Below are 22,307 nucleotides of genomic sequence, written 5' to 3' on the forward strand. Positions count from 1 at the left end.
ACGCTCACTATATCTTCAGATTCTACGAGCTCCGAAAGAGGTCGTTCCTTTCAAATTAAATGGGTTTCTAAACAAATATCGACCAGTCGATCATTTACGTGTTTCCCAAAAGTATTTACTGAACAATAACAAAAGGTCGCACATGTTGTAACTTTGTCTGTGATCCGTATTTGTTCACAGAGCTGTGTTTATATCAATTCAGTCAAAATTGAATCTTGTCATATTCAACAAGAGAGACAGCACGTTTTATTTTGAGACAGTCATATTGTAGGACTGATTATAGCAGCCCTAACAAACAAATTAGATCTTGGTTATGTGTACTTCATTGTATCAGAATTGTGTTTGTATCAGAGTTATTTTAAAAGATTCGCTAATGTACGGGATATAATTTATACACAACATTCCAAACGCACTAACCGCAGACATTCATACTTTATATATAGATTCAGTACATCTGCACATCGATATATTTTAAAATGAGAAACAATGATGCCTGGGCGAGTGCATTGCAACTTGCCATACAATACTGATCACGCGTAATATTTCTTGTCTGATCAATCATGATGATTAAAGCGTGTGTATTTGGCCATGTGCTCGGTATGTATTTGAACACTTAGTTTAGCTACAGTGCGGTGTGTCAATGCCGAGTTGCACCTGCCACAGAAACAAAAGTATAGGTTTTAAAATGCAGCCGCATTCTGTCCTGAACAGTTCCAGCCCATTTATCGTCACGAATTTAACTTCTCGGTGGGAGAAATAACACCAGACAACAAAGTGCCCTTTAGGGTAATGCCCAGACTTAATCAAAACTTAAGGAACAAATCGCTGTTGGCAATGGAGCGCAGAAGTAAAGATTCTAACACCTCAGTGGCTCTGTTGAAATAGGCTCTGCCTTACATTTACTGTACTATCAAAGGTGTGGTCCCATCACTGAAGTCATTCACAAGAGCGACTTACTAGTTTAGTGTTATACTGTTTAATCACTAAGGGTGTAAAATACAATGCATTTTATTTATTAAAGTCAATGGTTTAAAAATAATAACAAACGTATTACTAATAATGTAATATTATGCTAATGTAACACAGTTCAACGCCGGTACCTCCACATCAATGTAACACTATCCCGTCAAGGAAATTCATTGTTTATTTTGGATGTTGCGCCTGTAATGTCATCAGAAAGCACACTGGAACATGTTATGTAATTAGTTTTAATCCTAACGTTTGCTGATCCGAATATCAGTCCGCAAGTTATTGTTAAGTTTCTTAACGTCTCTGGACCTCTGCTACTTTCCACTCGTTTACAAAAAAAACATTTGTTTTAAAGTTCCGTATCTCCGTTTCCTGGAGTATTCATGAATAATGTAGAAAGACATTGGGCAATTTAGATTTGCACCTTCGTTTTGATGTCTCCCCCCAAAACCCGACCATGTTTTTTTTCTGTATTATTACAGTCACTATTACACAGGCCTGTGTTTGCTGAAAGTCTGTCTCTGACCAACTGAACACAAATCAATGGTTAGTTATCTTTGTGAAACTGATCTGAAATCGACGAGTAAACCACGGAGTTGAAAAACATCCCTCGACTTACTGAAAGATATAAACTGTCTATATGTCGAATTGTAAACTTGAATTGCCTGTTTTATCCTGTGATGTGGGTCAGATTTCCTTCTCTCGTGTTAATTGGAAAGCAAAGATTTAAAAAATAGGAGATAGCCAGATATATTCAGAGGCAATGATGTGGCTCCAAAGGCATAAAAAGAAACGCCAAATCCCAAATAGAAACCTTACACGACTTCGGATAGACAGGGTACTAAAATCGCCCGGTGATGTAATGATGCTAAACGATAAGCCCAGACTATTCAACGCACGCATGCATATATTGTTTCATATTTACAATGCTATATTCATGTTGGAGTCCTTTCACACTATTAATACGTTATTTAAATAGATTGAGGTCACTTCATTTGCCAGTGAAGGAATTCTTATCTAATTGCCCTTCCAATTAAGAGTGGTATACTAAACCCAATATTGGTTTGGGTTTTTTTTCCCCTTAAAATGTACTTAAATTGGCCTTACCTCATCTGTCAGGTGTGTGCATGAGGCTGCTACAGACTCCATCTGATTGATATGTCATCTGAATTTAGACATTTAAAAGTGTTGCAAATAGAGACCCCGATGATTTTATCCATGAGCGCATCTCCCCAGAATCTTCCCTCTCCAATGATGATCGGGGAAAGGATAGTTCGGTCCGTGCGATGAAATTTAAAGGGCCGTGTAAATGATAGTTATAAAGTTCTTTTTATAGTGAAATGAGCATTGGAACTAAACGCTGCAGTTAGACAACCACTTTGATAAGAGGATAATTGATGCGACAGTAGCGTATAATTAGAGGATAATTTATGCTATATCCACTACTTTATTCCAAATGCGGTCATAATCATTACAAGACAATTGTGGGAAAATTCATTGCAGCAATTCGAAAATAATCACGATAAATTTTGTGTATTTCTAAGTAGGACCATAATTATCTCTACACACATTATCCAAAAATAAATGTAACACACGGTTACGTATTTAATGATATCGATAATACAATGAAGTCATTCATAATTTAAACCTAACTAATTTGGTGAGGTAGGTGTAGATACTTTAAATCTTTACTTTATGTATTAACTCAAATTTGCCAAATCGCCAACCACATTCATAATTTGCATATGTTTCAAGAGGTAGAACACGTTCTGATCCCAGTAACGCAAGATGAGTTAACTGACTGCGTTGGGGATTTCCTTCACTGGGAAACATTCCTTGGTCTCTTTACTCTCTTTTATGACGAGTTAATGTCTTCGTCCTCCCGCTGATGAAATTAACATTTTCATCTACAGTGCGAAATATCGATTAACTCCTTGAAATATGCCCGCATGCGCATCTTATATCTGTACATCTGGCCAATTCTAGCTCATGTTTGAGTTGCCTTTGCAGTTTGGCTTTATTAAGAAATACGCAATTTAAAAATTCAGCCCTTTGACACCAGATTTTCAATCTTGTCCAAATAACAACGTTGTTTGAGGCTTATAATTTTTTTGGATTTGTGTGAAAGGAGAGCAATTATTAGCCTTGTTGCAGAAGGTTGTTTGGGCTGTGTTTTAACTTAGCCGGGTTAACCCACTGTTGACTGCATCCAGTGAATCCAGTAGTTGTGGCAGAAGGATGACGAAGCAAAGAGATGACCAATCAGGAGCTGCTGCCCTTTGGAGACAAACCATTCGACTTGTGGCACATTACAGCATCTGCATCAAGTCTGAAAGCAGAGCCTTAACTTTAGCAGAATCCACTAAAAGACTGCCTCAACTCCATCCTTGCTCCATTCAACTTGGAAGCCCAAAATAACCTTTTACTTACAAAAAAAGGAGTTAACACGCTCGCGCTCTCTCCTCGGAAGATTCATGAAAAAAGACAAGTATTTCGCCTTTAAGAGTTTTTTTTTCTCCCCCAGTTGAAGTTTTATAATGACCATGACTACGATGGCTGACGGTTTGGAAGCCCCGGACTCTAAATCTGCTTTCATGGAGTTTGGTCAGCAGTCCCAGCAGAGCTCTCCAGCCATGTCTCACGGTCACTACCCGGTGCACTGCCTGCACTCAGGAGGACACTCACATCAGCACGACAGCTCGTACCCGGCCGCCAACACTTACAACAGATCCTTGCCTTATCCTTACATGAGTCACTCTCATCACAGTCCCTACCTGCCGTCCTACCACAGCAACAACACTGGTAGCCAGACACGTTTAGACGAGACAGGTGAGTCGTCGGTCATACCCAATGTAAAACACATCCGGCCTTTCCGTCCTGATTAAACCAACTGTGATATTCTCTAGTGATTCAAACAGCAGATTGTTTGAACGGTGTAAGGCAGGCACGTTCAGCCTTTCGATTCATATTTTCTCTTCCTTTCTCCCTTTCCTTTCTCTGTTCGATTACTGATTTCTTCATTCTGAATTGAAGTTTACTCCGTAAATTTTCTTCCTACTGGGTGCCCATGACTAATGTAACTCGCTCTCTTTCCTTCTTTTGTTTGGGATGTTTTAATGGGGTTGTCTGTCAGCACGCTTGGATTAGATTTGGTAACAATTTTCGGCAGAGAAGTGAAAGTAAACAGGAAGGTGATGGCCGTAGACATGATGTCAATCTGTAATCGGAATTTAGTTTCCTGACTGTTCATTTGATGCAACATAACTTCTCGTCGCCAAATAACAGTATACCCCTGTTGGCTCTGTCAATTACGTGGTGCCGTGTACATGCATTTGCAAGCAACTGACGTTTCATTAATTAATACATCTTACTGTTAAATTGCTGATTTCAGATCGGCAGTTTTACTCGACATGTTTTTTATTGTAATTTGCCAGGGGGTCTAAAGATAATGGAACTTTCCAGATTATCTTCACCAGGCCAGATTGTTTAGTAGTTGCTCATGTTCCTAAACCCGTTAAGGAACATTTATCTTTAATATCTCTAAGAAAGGATGATTTCTCGAGGAATGTGTATTTAAGTAGATTTAGGAAATCGCTGTGCAGAATGTCGACATCGTGTACCATATGCTTGTTTTGCAGAACAACAAAAGACAACAGTGATTGAAAACGGAGAGATCCGCTTTAATGGGAAAGGGAAAAAGATCCGCAAGCCTCGCACTATTTATTCCAGTCTGCAGCTGCAGGCGTTAAACCACCGTTTTCAGCAGACTCAATACTTGGCTTTGCCCGAGAGAGCTGAGCTGGCCGCTTCGCTGGGGCTCACACAGACACAGGTACAGTGCCCAGGAAAGAGCCATTTACCAGGTCGCTGTGAAGAACACCGGCTTCCAGCGTTAGCTCTTCTTGTGACCTATCAGTTTTTTTACAAGTTACACTTAGTGACTATGTAAATCATCTTGCACAGAGAGGACCGCTTTAGCGAAATTCTCCGAGGCTGCATGTTGCTGCATGAAGTGGTTCGGTAATATAGCACAGAATGTTCAGTTCTGATCTCATTGTCTAACTTAGAATAAACTTCAGCCTTTCAATTTTAGATAATTATCTTTAGGTATAACTTTAATTTATATCAAAACCAACGCTCTAGCGATCAAAATGGTAAGTGCAGCTTTAAGAACAGCAAGTGAGCTTAATCCTGTAACAAATATCAAATTAAATCAAATAAGAACGCCTAGACTCATTTTTTTTACATTTTAACATGATACTTTTTGTGACATTATAATTGGATGGAAATTAATATAAAATCCATCCTCAAAATGGATAGTCATTTGAAGTGCGACTATCAGATGATTTGGCATTTAATTTAAGAACGTGTTTAACGCTGGAAGCAGTAAGAGACGTTTTGCTTAGACTTTGGTGCTTTTAGTGTAAGTCTATCCAAAACCACAATAAGTCTGCTCAACACAAGTTGACCACATGCACAATCTGTTTGTAATTGAATCGTAGCTTCCATTGCATGAAAATGTTACTTTTCTAAAGTTTATAAGTTCAAGTCATCCAAAATGCGCTTGGATGATGCTAAAAAATAACCTCGTTACAAAAAAAATTGGACGATTCTCCTCATTGGGTGGGGGTGGGGTGGGGGGGGGGGGGTTACCAGAAAAATCTGTATTGTTTCTGAACGGTGGGAACTTACCATACGTTTTGGCACGGGGTCTATTGTACTTCTCTCCTGAACTGAATTCCGTTGTGCTCTCTTTGAAACATGAGTTAAGTTAACAAAGTGTCCCACATGCTTAAAATTGTTAAGCGCGCTCGCTGAACATGTTTGGAAGAATGCAGCTTAATGTATGACTTTCCATTTGCTCGGTAATCATCACAAGGTATGCATGTATCTAGCAAGGCATGACGGTAAACTGTATGAAATGTGTTTAAATCCTGGTTACGCAGCCTTGGGAACCTTGCTACTAATAGACTATTGAGTCAAGGATTGTTGTTTATTATAATACGCTTCCTTGATTCATTTTCAGTCTCTGTTGGTTCTTCTTGCAAATCCCGGCACTGATGCGGTAGAGAACAATGGGAGGTCTGCAACTGAATAGAGTTGTGCGTCTGTTAAGGGTCTAACTGACTCTTGGCCAGTCACTATAATTTTTCGTCCCTATCCACAGCACCTAGAACCAATGTTTTATCCACATCGATTACAAGATTATTCTTCACTGGGAGCCAATTAGAATATTCGTATTTCGTATAATTCAAATGTGCATCAGCAAACCGTTTTCATCTCGTTTAACAATGTTTCCTTAAAAGTGTAATGGCTAATAATTTCAAAATCAAGACAAAGTAACAAAAAAGGATTATTTATTGAGTCACAAGACTATTGCAGTATTGTTAAGATACAAGTACATTTGCTAACTCGACTGGTTTAGTTTCGATCTTACAAAACAACCTAGTTTTTTAGGGTGTCAGGCTTCCTGAGATATTGCAGGCATTATTAAAACGGAGTGGAAATACAACAATAGGGATTGCAACATTGCCCTTTATTGTGGCTGTCAGTTTCTCTTTTTCAATACGTTATTACTCGTTCTCTCTATTACAAACTTCCTAAGGTGTAGCACATTTGAAAACAGTTGATTTAATAGATAATTAGACCCATTCTATATCTGTGCAAAGAGTTTATCACTCAAGTTCATAACACACCGTTGATTACCCGTGTCTGTTTTGAACGACCTGTCAAACACTGTTGCAACTTCACCACTAGTAATCTTCGGTATTTTCTGGGGCGGCGGGGGGTGGGGGGGCGGGTAACGGTGTGGGCGTGGGGTTTGCGGTGGCGTAGGAAGAGACCAGACAAGAAAATCATTAACGATTTGTTACTTTAATTTCGATCGTTGGGGAGGGGGGGGGGGGGGCGCGGAATGTAGGAATCCACATATGATCAACAACTTAAACAAAATATAGTCCTGTAAATGGGATCATAATTACAAAGAAATGTTGAATAACTCAGTTGAAAGGTAGCAGATATATAATCATTAAAACGTATCACACATTGTGTAGATATTATAAAATTATATCATTATTGACTTGCTGCGTCGAATTGACAGGATAATTAACATTTGAAAGCTGATGATTCCACTGTGAAATTTTGCAATACGATATTTTTTAAGTGTTAATTATAATTTTGTTGCATTTCTCCATGTCAGACTCAGGAGACGTTCAAGGTGTAAATACACATACTGAGTGTTTCTCCTTGGGTATTTTAATCATTCCAGTCATAGTTAATCTAAACTTCATTGAAATCTCAGGCGGTTTGAACCTTATCGTTTTACTAGTCAATCTGAAAGTCCTGCTTTTACAATAAGTTCAATTTATTTATTGTAACATTCATGTTCAAGGAATTTAATGAGGTGAAATATTTTGAAGATTGTATAACATGTAATGTCTAATTATCAGAATATTATTTTCTAACTATAATGGGAATTAGAGAGAAGATCTGGAAATGTCTCCCACACATCGTGGAAATTATTAGAATGATTGTATTATTTTAGTGTCTCTTTATAACCCGAGCATTATTTCAAAGCAATCTAAAGAGGAAACTAACGCCAGAAGCTGCGAAATTTATAGTGTTATTACCTCATTATTACTTCACAGACTAGGGTGAAAATTCCGCGTCAGTGAAAAGGAGAAAACATTTTATAAGCTGCAAATGATTTTTAGTAAAGAAATGTTTGGGTCGCATTGATTTTTTTAAATGATGCAGATTGAAGGATGTATGCAAAATTATTTGCTCGAACACAACTATTTGCCTTCACGCTGAGTGAACTCAAATCAAAGGTACTGCCCGCCATTTAAAGCCCTTGCATTTATTTTTTTAAAAAATATGTTGTAGGTGAAGATCTGGTTCCAGAACAAACGCTCCAAATTTAAGAAGCTCATGAAGCAGGGCGGCAATCCTCTTGAGAATGATTCTGTGCCAGGGTCGGCTGCTCTTTCCCCTCGCTCCCCAGCCATGCCACCAGTGTGGGACATCTCAACTTCGGCCAAAGGCGTTAACATGACTCCGAACAATTACATGGCTGGTTATTCTCCCTGGTACTCCACGGCTCACCAGGACACCGTACAAAGACAAATGATGTGACAGTGTGAGGCCGGTGACTCTAAATGGACAGAACACATTGGGGTTAAGAGGGAGCCCATCGTTAGGCAATGCCCGGATGCCCATGGTACCATTTTGGATGGGAGGTCTAGCAACCATCCCAGTTGCTAAAAGTTATGTGAAAACAGACTGGCAGTGGGCGGAAATGGAGGAATGGTCAGTGACTGTAGGCATTACAAGAAAACTGCCACTGCCTCCATAGATTCAATGATAGCCAATGAACAGACATGCGAATGCAATATGGAAGATTTTATGCTGATTTTAAAACAGCATGGGTTAGTGATGCTAAGACGCACTGGAAGCTTGTAAAATGACAACTTGTATGTATATATTGTTTGATTTTTAGTTGTACATAGTTTATGTTTTATGTCTCTTTCATACTGGGTAATAAATCATAAAATCATAAATCATGTGTGTCTTGTTGTTTCAAACCACATCGAAAGAATTGTACTTTGACGATTTACCACTTGCTAACCACTGGTCCCGCTTCGTAAAGATTGTATATTTTTTTCCAAAGTGTTTGTTTCTGGGGGATCTGGTGGGAATTTCAGAACTCCGCCTATCACTGTGCTATGTTAATATCGAAAATGCAGCCTTGCCGGAATGGCCGACATTCAGAGAACACATTTTGAAGATGTGCTTGGTATGCCCTTATATTGAAAGAATCCAGCCTAAGGTAAAGAGGCCGCAGAAACTACCATATAAATATATTTTACAACTGATAAAACAATTATTGAACACAAATATATTGTGAAGCTACGCAAAGAAATCGGTACATTTTCATTGTCTTAAAATATTGTTCACAAATGAATAATATTAAATGAGCTAGAAACAAGCAGACGGTAAAGTGCGACATACAATCCGAAGTTGTTTCACTGTGGACCTGTACACATCTAATTGAGAGCTACTGAAGCAAAGCCATTGATCAAAATTGACAAAAAAAGACATGCACAAGATTCCAAAATGACAATAACTCGCAGTATGTACAAAACCATCATTACTTACCAACGTAAAGTTGTTTGGTTCTAGAGAAAAACCGAGGAAGTAAATTACAGAGCTCTATTATCAGCTACGGTACTGATCTCATTTAATGGACTCGCCACTCCACTGGCAATATTGACTGCTTTTCTCGAACTGTGAAAATCTAATGTAAAATCCAACACGATCAATACTAAACAAAAAGCTCCAGCTGCAGTCCCATCCAATTTGAAGCTGATATTTGGTACAATTTACGGTATTATTCACGAGAAAGGCTTAGACCATCATAAAAGCGACTATAATTAGGGTAATTTTTATTGTAGCCCGCTGATTACAGCGTTTTTACAGTCAAAGGTAATTACATGTAATTTTCTTCCACTTTTAATACTAAAGAGCGATAGTTATTTAAATTCAGGAGGAAGAGTGAAACAAAAGAGAAAGAATAGGACGTTGTGTTATTCATAAACCAATTAAAGGGGCTTCTTAAATCTGATCCAGTGAAAGTGCCAAGTTGAGCAAAGCGAATCCCGCATCTACAAAGAGAAAAAATAACTTCAAGCTCTGATTTCAGCCAGTGTGCGTGCAATTACCTGGAAAATATGCATAAATCTGCACAGTCCTCGTATACGTTAGATAAAGCATCCCATCCCTAATTTTTAAAATGATTTTAATTCATACTTTAATTGCATAACTAAATCTCAATTCAAAAAGTGCATTTATATTTGTGGGGTAAATCGACCAGAGGTCGATTAATCGAAGTGATTAAGAACATACGAAAGCAAACAAGATCAATGGAGCAACAACCTCGCTGTAAACTCCATTTTATACATCTAAAATTTCGATCATTTTCTGTTGGAAATGCACTGAGGTTTTAAGATTTATTGCACCTTAAATAAAATTGTTGTAAAGATTAAACGCGGCTGTTTTGCATCCTAGCACATATTGAAGAAAACATTTCCACCTGTGTATTTGCAGAGAAAGCAGAGTTAAACCATTCTGCATCACATCAGCGGCTTCTAGCGCTGATTACAATTGGACAGCTAGCAGTGTATTTTTGGAAGACTAGTTAATGTGCCGAATAAAAAGTCCAGCCATGGACGACAAAGAGGACTCTATAGAATGTTTTTGCACGTCGCCTACCCAAGTCAGCGACTCTGATCAAATATATTAATGCTAATATTTAAACAATGTGTGAAGGAAGTTGTCTTTACAGATGACACAGGAACTATACCGATTTTCTCAAGGTGACAGGCAAGGTGACAGGTAACAGTCAGTGAAAATTAAATGAAAACTCTTTGAACCAAACAACATTACAACATGAACACGAATGCGGCACAGATTATATTCCAGCCCAATTTCTCCCTGTGTATCTGTAGATCCGTCCTTACACATGTTTCTATACAAGGTATGGTATGAAACAAGAGTGCTGACATATTTAAATGGTAAAGCAAATGCACAGAGCGAAAATTGTGAGAAATGTCCTTTTTTAACGTATAGTCGAGGGGATGTGTTATTTAGGAATACAATAGTACATTATACTGTAATTGTTCTCCACCCCCCCCCCCCCACACCACCCCCAGTGGAAAACCATGATCAGTTGTCTGGTTAATCAGCAAAATGCAGCAAAATGTAAGTAAAGCGACTTGGTATCCTCTTCATAAGTCGGGTTTTAAGCGTTACATAAAATCTGCACTTTAATATAATTTATTGTTAGATCAGGGCTCTCCGCCTTTCAAAGCCGTCTCTGTGGTATGTGTTGTGACAGTATGGGTGCCATGTTCAGCGTATGTTTTACCAGAAACCATCATGGGATATTTTACATACTTCATGGCAGCAGATGTTTCAGTTCCTCCTGCACAACTAGGAAAGCAATGTGTAACCTCTATCTGTTCCTTTCCAACTCTCTGTTTCCATGGGGAGTGCACTCGCGCCAGGATTAAAAGACGGCACGAAGGAACATTCTTGATCTTTGTGTGAAGTGATCCGAGTTGAGCGAGGGTCGTTTCTCTTTTCCCTGATTTCAGATATTCCGTGTCCCTGGCATCTGGCAAAATGTGTTTCTCAGCGCAGAATTAAGACGTGAAAATCACAATATCAATCGACACAGGCACCTCGAGTCAGTGATTCGAATGTTACTAAGAACCCCGAGACAAGTTGTGAATTGAGTTTAATGATAAAACCGGGAGTTGTTTTTCCCTGTGAGTTGCTGAGAGCTCCCGCGCCCTCCGGCTATGGGTTTGGGGAGGGGTCGCTGCCTCTTGGTTGATGCTCGAAGGTTTTACCGGGTCAGCCTATCCCTCGGCTTTTTTGTTCGCATCCCACCCCATGTGTGTGTTGTATATCTAAATATATATGTCTGGTTTCCAGTTATTTCGCCAATATTTCTTTCGGGATCGAAGCTGTACTTCCGCCTGACCCTCGAACCGCCCACTGATGTGGAAAAAAACCAGCGAAGCCAAGTGTATAACTGCGTCTGACGTCGTCCATGTGGGTCCAGCAGAGATCATAACTTCAATTCTTTCAGAGCTAAATATTAAACATATTCACACACACATACACACACACAATTGCATGAACATTTCTTCAAACCTAATGAACATACCGAATGAAGTTTGTGTCTAGATGGCCCACCAGGCGAGTTAACCTGGAGGCCGTGAGTTCAAGTGCAAAATTTGGCGTAACTTTTTAGCAGCTCTGGTTTCTTGGAAATCAGATGTTATTGTAATCCTAAATATATTTTTAATTTTATCATGACTTGCAGTTACTTGCTCCGACACCATAAGCAGGAGAACAAAGTACCGACAGCACCAAACTGACCGTCACTGGGGAAGCCGAGGAACAAATAGCGTTGGAAATGTTGTCACCTTGGACATCGTTTCTAGCAGTTTATAGGGTAATAACACACACTGTATATTCCAAAATATAAAATGCATCTCTTAAATACAAATTTATTTTCATATAATCGCGGTTTACAAAAGCACTAGTCGAAATTATTGGAATATTCTTGAAACTTATGAATGATTACATGCGAGCAATTATGCCATGTTATCAGATTGTCTGTAAAATGATAGATAGATAGATGGACAGATAGGTGAATGGATACAGGGACGGGCGGATGAATGGAGAACTCCTTCTTTGAGGCTTGGGCCTCTGAAATACTACGATCTATCCCCAGTGTTGTCTGTAATTTGTTCAGCAAAGCGCCGCAGGCAAAAACAGAGCATGAGGGCATCGGTATTTTGGAAAACATTCTGTACAGAGCGCCTTCGTCTTACAGTCATTCTGCCCCACCATGCCCATCAAAACGACCAGTGACAGTGTGGTAGTCCAAAGCGAAGATGTACCCAAGTGATCACCATCAAATTGTCTCAAACAAATCACGATTTTATACCACACTTTCGCTTGTACTCAGGCGGAAACTTTCCCCTCCGTAGATGACGTGTCTTAAATGTCTATATATAGAAAATATACAAATATGTGTATGTATACGTTCATATTAAGTTGTGTGTATATGTGTGTGTGTGTATACAAAGCGTGTTTCAAACATACCTGACATGTCCTTTCCAAGTACACACCCAACAGAAAACTCTGCCAACGGTGACTAGTCAAATCGTTATACTGTATAACCGGGCAGAAGCGTGAGCTCCTCCGGTTGAGTGAGCATATCCAGGTGTGAAATTGTTTGCACACCCGCCACCTCTTATATTGCCAGCAAAATTAGCTGTTATTACTGTCAGTGTTTGGTGACGGCTCGGTTGATAAAACTGCTGTAATCAAGAACCGGCGCATCTTTGCAAATTATGGCAATTGTAAATGTCCAGATTATAATAATAACATCTTAATCCAGACTGGGGGATAATTACTGCAAGTTATTACATCGCTGCAACTGTCCAGTTAAGCTAATTTCGCCATTATTTGTATAGAGCAGATGGCTGCTGAGTGGAAAACTCACAATGTTTAATTCTAAAGGTTCTCAGCGGGTGAAATTGCGGCAGAAACGCAAAGAAACAAATGTGAGTCAAAAGGACGGATAGAAAGCACAGAGCTGGAGAGAAGAGCGAGTGAGTTAACAGTATGGAATAGTGCCAATAAGTGGGTAGTTGCTCTAATCATAGTGTGTCTTCTGACAGTTATATTTATTGAAATTAATGATCGGCAGATTGGAAGAAAACCCATTGTTTTGTTGCCACATTTCATATATCAGACGATACATATATTTACAATCTGCGGTTAAATTTGCAGTAAAGATATTTAAGTCTCGGATTTATTGTATATTAGAAAAAGATTACAAATTCAGTTTTGGGCAATTTCTAATTCAGAATACATTGCGGAAGTAGCTTGTTGGGTACTCTCCAACGCGGCAGATTCTCTGAGTTCTCAAGTCCTCGGCCTTCTGGGTCAACCCTGGCAGCTGAGGCGAAGCGGCGTCTTTCACGTGCCTTGTGGAAAGATGGGGCGCCGTTTGTCAAAATATAAGCGTCAATTATTCTCATCATTCAGCCCGCGTCTAACATATTGGGAACACTGGAGTATATTATTACCTTGGAACTGGCCTGGAGTCAGGATGTTTCCCAAATTGGAGATCTGCTACTAGCTTTATCTTCCGTCTTTGGCCTCCCCGCAGACAGACTCCTTATTCGCAAATGCAACCGTGCTGTTGATGTTAAGAGACAAGGCCAACATCTACTAGAAATGCTTCAGTGTTTGCAGTCCCACTCATGAAAGCTGAAGATATCATTCTGTCTCACTTTCAGAAACACTTCAGTCACCTCATTAATTCATATGTATAGAAAGGTGCAGTCAAAAAAGCGATATTTGAATGACAAAACATCATTTGTCACCAGGATAAAATAAATATTTATGGGCATGAGCACAGTATTGAGAGGGAAATCGATAATAAAATTAGAAATGAACTGAAGGGATTGAGAAAATCCAAGCAAAAAAAGGAAAAAAATCCAAGCATGAGCAGCAAACAGCAATTTCTCTATCCTACACTTTTGATTTATCTTTTCTACACCTTGTTTTAACAAAATAAAACAGACCTTCCTCCACATCAGCTGCTATTACGAACCAGATGATTCTACAGATGATTATTATTTTATTAGCTTCAGGTATTAATAACCATTGTAAGCATTCGACTATATTTTTAAAAGGAAGCATGATTTTTTTTTAAAAAGAGATCCTGTGCATAAGGCACCATAGTTTACGCTACCAACAAGTGACTTACTGATCCCCACACATTTCAGTTTACAATACACTTTAGACAGCTATTCTATCTATGCTGTGGAGCATGTTTGAAAAGTCACATATGCCATGTAAAAGCATGTCTCCCCCCGCCCTCTCCACACCTCCCCCCAAACAATTGAGATGCTAAACTTGGCATCGAGTGGATTGTGGTTGCATTATGCATAGCGAAAATAATTAGGTGGAACTGTGTTTCCTACTGTAAGATGTGCAAAATACTGTCAACCATCAACATTTAAATTTTACAGTCACATAGAGCTGGCTTTAGGCGCTGCTGCTGCCTGTTGTATCAAATTACAGCTAACCAGGCTTGTCGTTAGACATGCAGCTTAACAATTAAAATAGGTTCTGATGTGACAGCTTTTAATGCTTCGATTGCCAGACGGATAGAATAACGTCAACAAATTGTATTTTACTCATTTTTCCCCGGCAACACTGGAGCAGAAAACACTGTGAGCTAATTCGATCCCAAATCCCAGTCATTTTAGAAGGATACAAAAAACCAGGGTAAATAATCTCAAACTAAAGACTCCACAGCCTACACCACTTCATTATATGATGCACTGCTGAATACGTTACAATTTTAGCTGCGCATCTCAACTAGATTTTAAATCCTGCAGTTTCCTTTCAATCAGGAGAAATTGTGAAAGGTAAAAGTTCGATGCAACTGTCCCAAATTTTCGCAAATTAAAATGAACAATCATGATCTCAGGGAATTTTTAGTGAATGAGGTTAACATTAACCTGTTGCATCTATCTAACACTTAAATAATTTAATCCATCTAAAATGTGCATAAAGAGTAAATTTATTTGTACATTACATGTTTTAAGCGGATTGTATGCCGTACAAGGTCTTGAAAAACTGTAACCGACATGGTCTTGCACACATAATTTTGTGAATGTTTCTTTGCACTTGTACAGGTGTCTACTGTCCGCGCGTACGTACATATATATGTCTACAAGACATTAACTTCTATACATATATTTACATGCACATGTGTTCGCGTATGTATGTGACTATATACATGTTTGTCAGTGTGTATATATTTAAGTTCATGCCATTTCTGGGCGGGATAACGTCGTTAAATGTAATATTTCTCGATTTTCTTTGCTGCAGAATATATGTTCAGTGAGGTGGGCTGTGGCTGGGAGTAGTACAGCTCTGGAGCCGGTCTGCACCCACAGGAATGCGGTTTTCTGTGATCTCAGCTGCCGCCCTCTCGGCTCCTCTCTGCCATTCAAAGCTGCTAATTGTGGGTAACACAAAGAGAGAGAGAGAGAGTCTGCGGGAAGTCTGCGAGCCAGACTCCAAGCGAATTCAACCACCAGAAACTCGAACACAACCCAACTCCCACATCCAGGAACCCACCCCCGGCCCGAGCTCAAACACTCAAATGCCTGAAGGCCGGTTTTTCAAATTCTTCCTGTACGGCACTGAATTTACTGAAGTTTATTACTGTGCTCACAAACCCTGACTAGCCTAATTATACGTCTGGAGATACATTCAGTCAGATCTCAGCCCAGTTTGTGCCTACTTTCCATTAGTACGATGAAAATACATCCTGTAAATATGAAGTCAGTTAGATTTGATGCCACGTTTATATAGGTTTATCTGTCCGCGCACTCTGATGCTTACGCTAGGTTTAATGATGGAATTTTTACATATTTATTACTAATGAATATTGATCCATTCACTGCCAGGTTTGATCAGGGTTATTGTTGAAATACTGTATATCCGTGTGATTACATTTAATGCCGACTCACTCGATGTTCGATTAAGGATGCGCCATTTTCTAACCACGCAAAAAAAGTTCATTGACAATCGCGCTATATTGCAGAAGTCCTGAAATGTCCTCCACCCGGTGTCGATCAGCAATGGAGAATGAACACCCTCATGCGGCATTTAGATCGTTGCTGCTGTATGGATTGACCGAGTTTCCCTCTTCTTGTTAACAGAAACGAATTACCGCTTTCTCTGTGCAAGAAATATGAGCGTTCTCACTGACTCTGTTCCACTGTTAACTGTAAGACCCTTGTTGGTCTGCTCAGCCAGCGGCGATGCAAGTAAGAACATCAATTTCCACTATTTCGACTCGCCCCACTCCCCGGTGTGCCGGGTAATGCTGTTACAGAGATTCAATAATCTTCCTATGGGTCGTTGTACAAACTGGAATTCAACATAACTTTCCTCCCAATTAGTCCAAACAATCGGATCGTTTCATAGAAGCCGATGATTCTGTAACTATGAAGAAAGTGTGCAATTACCACATTTCAAATTCAATGTTGATAAAATTGACTTTAGGAACCTCTGCATATGAAATGGAAGATCGACTATTGTTTTGATTGCATTTCTAACAATCAAGCAGACAATACCGTTACTGTTATTTACAGGAAACCCACATTTATATGCCGAAACTCGTGGAAGTTTGAGATCAATTTATTCTTGAAAGTGGATCCAGAGATAATTGTTCTGAATTTCTGCCATTATGTGATACGTTAGGTACATTTGTGTGAACAAATAACGCCGCTGCTGGAATTAAGGCCGCGCAATGCTGGTGATTACAGTAGGATGAAGATCCTAATGCAGCCACAATTCGATCCTTTCTGTTTAGAAGTGCCCCCATTCTTAACAAGAGTGCGATTCAAGCGTTTATCCAATTCTGGCGGATCTGAAAACGGTTTAGAAAAAGAGTAATACTTTCACAAATTAATGGCAACGCTAATGTATACCTTACCCCCTTTATTTTTCTTTATAAGACAAAGCATCTCCAGAAGGTCCGTCTGCATTTCTTATTAAAACGTAAAAATATTTTTCAAAAATGCACGCTCAAAAACTCCAATCAATCGGCCACGTTGTTTCAGGCCGACGCGTTTTAAATTGAACTTATTATAATAGTGTTCCTGTAGGCATTATTTGCCCCTACCATATTTATCTATGAATCCCAATGTACCTGTAAGATGCCTGGGTACGAAGCATAAGTGACAGATAAATCAGGACTGGATTCACTAATTGTTTTGTGCATTTTAGGCTGGGTAAACCAAGGAATAATAAATAAAGTCTCTTTTCAAAAATATCAACTGAACCAGTGAAGTCTGTCAGAATCACTGTTTCTTATTCTCAGTTGTAAATATGAGAACCAAGGACATAAAAATACCGTCAGAATCCAATTAGCCATGTGAATCCCTTGGCTCCGCGTACTCGGCAAGTTATATGGTCAGCACTGAGTTCAATGTTTGGGTGGGCGTTTTGAGAATGTGCATGAGGCGAGTTGAGAGGTACATCCAGAAAAGCAAAAGGCATCTTTTATTTTACCCCCAAATAATGCCGCTAATGCAATACAAAGAAAAACTAACTGCATTTCTAGTAATCTCCCATCCCCCACATTCCTTACCCCATTGCTTGAGTTGCCATAACAATGACAACTGAATATTGGATTTTATTGCTAAGGATATAATTATCATAACGTTCAGATTGGTGTCCAATGTATTAACCTCATAAAATATAACAAATAAAATGCCAACAATATTTTCCGAATTGTCAATAACTTTATTTAAACAGAATATACAGTTCAATTCAACTATCTACACATATTTACAATGATATATGTTACTGAAAAGTCCCGTAAGATTGGCGGTTTTAACCTATAAGGGAAAGGCACCTTTGACAGTGTCCATATTCACCCTGACGTCCGTTGGAAATATAGCCCATTTTCCTCTTTGAAATGCGGAAAGTTGCATGCACTGAACGTACACAGTCAGACAATTTGGCTTCTCTTGATTCCGTCTGATCAAAACGTGCATTTAATTGCATATGTCCACTGCTGATCGCTCCTAATCAATCCACCGTAGAAAGTATTGCAGATTAATAAATAGTCCCGGATCCCAAAGCTAGTGGATGGTGTAGTGAGCTTGTAGATTGCAGGTGGGAATTAATGGAACTGGGATTGGAATACCAGGAAGTGGCGTTCTCCAGGTAGCCTGCGGTGGATGGGTTGTGGCTGGGAGTTTGATGAGAGTGGACAACCCTTGAGGAGTTGTGAGTGTCCCAGACGGCAGGGGACTGAGGAGAATTGCAAGCCATGGGGTCACTGGAACTGGGGCTGTGCTCTGGCGGGATCTCTCCATTCTTTATGATTTTCTTAATCTTCGATCTTCGGTTCTGGAACCATATTTTAACCTGCCAAAACAAATGGTGATGATTCAATTCTAAAAACAAAATGTAACAGCATTAACTAAGACGAAGTAAAGGAGTTGGACTGCGAGTTAGTATGTGCTAAATGGACTGTGCCGCGTCCATCGCCTATATTTTTATTAGTCGATTCGCGAAAATAACGAAAAGAAGGTCTATTTGGGATTTTCATACCAAGAGAATGAATCAATGTATGTCCCTCGGTGCACTGACAACAACCATAATTTTTATCTCTCTACCCCCTCCTCCACACAACTTACTCGATTGTTTCGTTTGGAAATCCTTGTTTAAAACTGCACGGTGTATTCTCAACAATTTGTCACCAGATCCAGATAAGTAACGAGCTCTGTGCACATATTCATGACAGCAATTTTACTTTTAAACAGTAATAGGCTAATACTTATATACAATAATAAGCTTATTAAGGAAAGTGATCGACACAGACTAACAAGCCTGTAAAGCACGCCTCCACCACCCCCCCCCCCCCCCCACACCCTCACCCCCAGGAAAGTATTCTGCAGCTTCCCGGGTTTGTATTTTCCAAAAGATCTCTTAAAAATACAGAGCGACGTTCTATTTTTAAGAGGGAGACATTTCGTTACGAAACCTTCTAAATAATTAACTTGGGTTCTTATGAACGGTATGCTTTGTCTGCATAGCGCGCTAGAAACAACACTTGTCGCTGAATCCCAATGCATATGACAATAATAAATCAAATTCAAAATCCAGAAGTTACTTCACGTTCACTATCTAAAATATGATTATCAAAATACACTCGTCCACCACTGAAATTACTAGTCGAAATGAATGGAATAAAATTCGATTTAATATAAATAAATATAAATAGTTTCCTAACATCGGCCTTGCTGCAAGTACAGTTCAGAATGTTCAACCCAATCATATGAGTGGAGGCGGGGGATGAACGGATGGTCTACTGAAATAATAAGACAACGGTTACTCTGCAGGGTTCAAGTCATAACAAAGGCAGGCGCTGTGAATCATGCACAGTATTAATGTATATATACTATGTATATATTTATGTATCTATATACAATGTATATATACAATTGTGTTTATGCATCTGGGGCAATAATGAGGCGCGGATAGCGAAGCAATTCCAGATAAATGATTGAGAGAGGGTTTGTTTTGCCGACCGTTTCTGTTTGGAATTGGCCAGATTCATTCAAACATATTTTCCAGGAGTACTTTCACCTGAACCATCTGTGAAATTATAAAAGCGGCCGTGAAAAACGGCTGGAATTGCGCCGGTTTCTGTTATCTCTGTTTGTGGATGTGTCCCTGAGGCGCGGCTCTCTGCAGATTCCTGAAGCCCCCCCCCCCCCCCCCCGCTCCCCCCAGGAAGCCCCTGGGCTAGCTGATCTTACCTGGGTCTGAGTGAGTCCCAGTGATGCCGCCAGCTCTGCTCTCTCCGGCAGTGCTAGGTACTGGGTTTTTTGGAAACGTCTTTGTAAAGCTGCGAGTTGGAAGCTGGAGTAAATGGTCCGCGGTTTGCGAACCTTTTTCGGTTTGCCGTTTATCATCCGGACTTCGGGCTCGGCCAATTCTTTATCTGAAATGGGAAAAAAAAGCCACACTTTAGCTTGTAAAACCCGATCGGAATGCGCCCGCCGCTGCGATTTAGTAATAACTGAGAGCGGGAGAAAGGGTCACCGTTTACAATGAGGCTGGGGGCCGGATAGGTGAAAGCGGCTCTAGATTTGACCCGGAGTCCCCGAAACTGAGACTTCAAGCGGGAGACCTCTCTGTCTCTCTCTCTCTGTCCCCCCTCCCCGCCCCTTCCTTTTCCTCTCCCTCACCCTTTTCCTTCCCTCTCTCCCCCTTCTCTCCCTCCCTTTCCCCTTTCCTCTCTCTCTCCCTGTCCCTCCCCCTCTCTCCCATACAAAAGTAAGTAGCCGAGACCTCCTTCCAGTCAGAAGTTGTAATATTTTCCATCCAGATTTTATTAAATAACGGGCACAAAAGAAGAAAGCAAACTCTGCCGTTTGTTGGAAGAAGCAACGTTTTCACTTCACTCAGTGTAATGAGCGAAGACAGGACAGGGGACTGGGGACGGGAGGGTGGGGGGAGTGGGCGTAAGGGCGATTCATTTAGAATTGTTCAATAAACGTCCACATTTTTTCTTGTCCTTCCCACCGCCACGATTTTCGACAGGCCCACCCTTGCCTTTCTTACTCTTAACATTTATACAAAACATTATACACGATGTAAAAAATCCTAATGTAATTCCGCGACACCCCCCCTCCCCCAAGCAGGGCAATGACACGGAAATGTTCCTGAACCTGGGAGGGTGGGGGTGGGGGGGGGTGCGGATTTTTGTGGTTTTTCCATATGCACTCGGAAACAGGAAGGTTTTTTGGTCAAGTTGATGAAAAATGTTTCCTTACCTGGCTGGGTGCATGTTGGCTGAGCCCTGCTGTATGCCCCATATTGGTGGTAATGGCCGGGGTAATTGTATTCGTGGTAGGCTTTGGCGGGGTAATTGGCGGCGGACCCGTTGACTCCGTGATACTGGTACTGGTAGGGGTTGAGAACCTTGCCGTAAGATGAAGGTGAACAGTAGCCGTGGTGGGGGCCGCCCGAGCTGTAGTAACCCGTGTCGGTGGCCGTGGACTCGGGGAGAGTCGGAGATTCCTGCGACGGATGGTGCATGCTGTGCTGAAAAGTGCCCTGTAGATCTGTCCGGATGTTGGCAAGCTTGCGATCGAATACTCCTGTCATGGCCCGTGGAGCTGGGGGATGTTCTGGTCGGTGGATGCGTGCGAGCGTGTGTGTATGTGTGTTGAAGGAATCTATGTAGACATGGCTGTGTGTGTTGGCGAGAGTCAAGCAGACTGTGGCTGGGGCGCAGCAAACTCTTGGTTAAGTCTCTAATTGCGCGATTACGCACTGGGTGGATCTGTTCCATTGGATAGAGCAGCCAGCCATCAGTAACACCCTAACTCGCTCAACTCGTCTAACACGATGCCTAAATGAAGTGTTTAAACACAAAATAACAAATGACTCCAGTCCCAAAGCACGGCGGCATTGTAGCTGTACAGCAGTTGTTGGTAAACAACATTCGAATCCCAGTAACAACAGCCCTCACCACCGCCCGTTAACATTCATACTTTGCCCTGGTTACCAGGACTGCAGTCTTTGCCACACTGCTTACCAGCGAACATTGTAAAATATAAATAGACAATCACACAATCTTGAGGCTCCTGTTCTTTGGCGTCCGATTTCGGATTAAAAACATGACAATCGTTTCTTTTCATTGAGGATTTGTTGCTTTGAGCGACATCGTAAATTAGTTTTATTTTCTAAGTAGTCCAAAGAGTTTCCTTGTTGATATATCAAGTTATACCTCGTCCCCTCCCCCGCTGGTTTGCACACAAATGTAGTTTGACAATTTATTTGGTAAGAAAAACAACTCCGATTGCCTGTTGCTGATTTGAACAAATCATTTCACAAGAACGAGCACGGGACACGCCATGAATGCAAACATTCCCCGGAATTACATTTACACGACTAAACCATTTTCAGCTTCATGCTTTACTACGAAATTGTATTGTGAAAAAATAAGCACATCGTTTAAAAAACAAACGTGTTTTTTCTCATTGTTTAACAGCTAGAACCTGGTTTAGATTATTAGTACAGTCGCTTTTAACAATTCAATTATTTGCAATCTTTGAGGTAGCCCAAAGTATGATTCAAACACTTACAAATTGAACTTTGGTTCTGGAATTCTATTTCATGTTTGATGGGACGACGAGACT

At 40.3% G+C, this 22,307-nt stretch overlaps 2 protein-coding genes across 4 annotated transcripts; one reads left to right on the forward strand and one right to left on the reverse strand.

Annotated features, from left to right (window-relative positions):
• The first annotated feature begins 3,506 nt into the window (after positions 1 to 3,506).
• Positions 3,507 to 8,103, forward strand: dlx6a (distal-less homeobox 6a). Of its 3 annotated transcripts, none has more exons than XM_080216702.1 (3): positions 3,507 to 3,799; positions 4,603 to 4,801; positions 7,855 to 8,103. In XM_080216702.1, exons 1-3 carry the CDS (start codon positions 3,507 to 3,509, stop codon positions 8,101 to 8,103), a joined length of 741 nt encoding a protein of 246 aa, XP_080072828.1. The 3 variants fall into 3 exon arrangements, with proteins under 3 accessions (XP_080072828.1, XP_080072838.1, XP_080072848.1); XM_080216712.1 differs by having other exon boundaries at positions 3,507 to 3,798; positions 4,608 to 4,801; XM_080216722.1 differs by lacking the exon at positions 4,603 to 4,801 and having other exon boundaries at positions 3,507 to 3,798; positions 7,855 to 7,892.
• A 9,772-nt stretch (positions 8,104 to 17,875) lies between these two features.
• dlx5a (distal-less homeobox 5a) lies at positions 17,876 to 22,098 on the reverse strand. The gene is made up of 3 exons (XM_080216737.1): positions 20,937 to 22,098; positions 19,917 to 20,101; positions 17,876 to 18,519 (listed from the first exon to the last, which is right to left on the reverse strand). The coding sequence occupies exons 1-3, from the start codon at positions 21,268 to 21,270 to the stop codon at positions 18,205 to 18,207; spliced, it is 834 nt and encodes a 277-aa protein (XP_080072863.1). The 5' UTR covers positions 21,271 to 22,098; the 3' UTR covers positions 17,876 to 18,204.
• Positions 22,099 to 22,307: the final 209 nt, after the last annotated feature.

The sequence above is a fragment of the Carcharhinus amblyrhynchos genome, chromosome 2 (assembly GCF_965287045.1).
Source record: "Carcharhinus amblyrhynchos chromosome 2, sCarAmb.v2.hapA, whole genome shotgun sequence".
Taxonomy (NCBI): domain Eukaryota; kingdom Metazoa; phylum Chordata; class Chondrichthyes; order Carcharhiniformes; family Carcharhinidae; genus Carcharhinus; species Carcharhinus amblyrhynchos.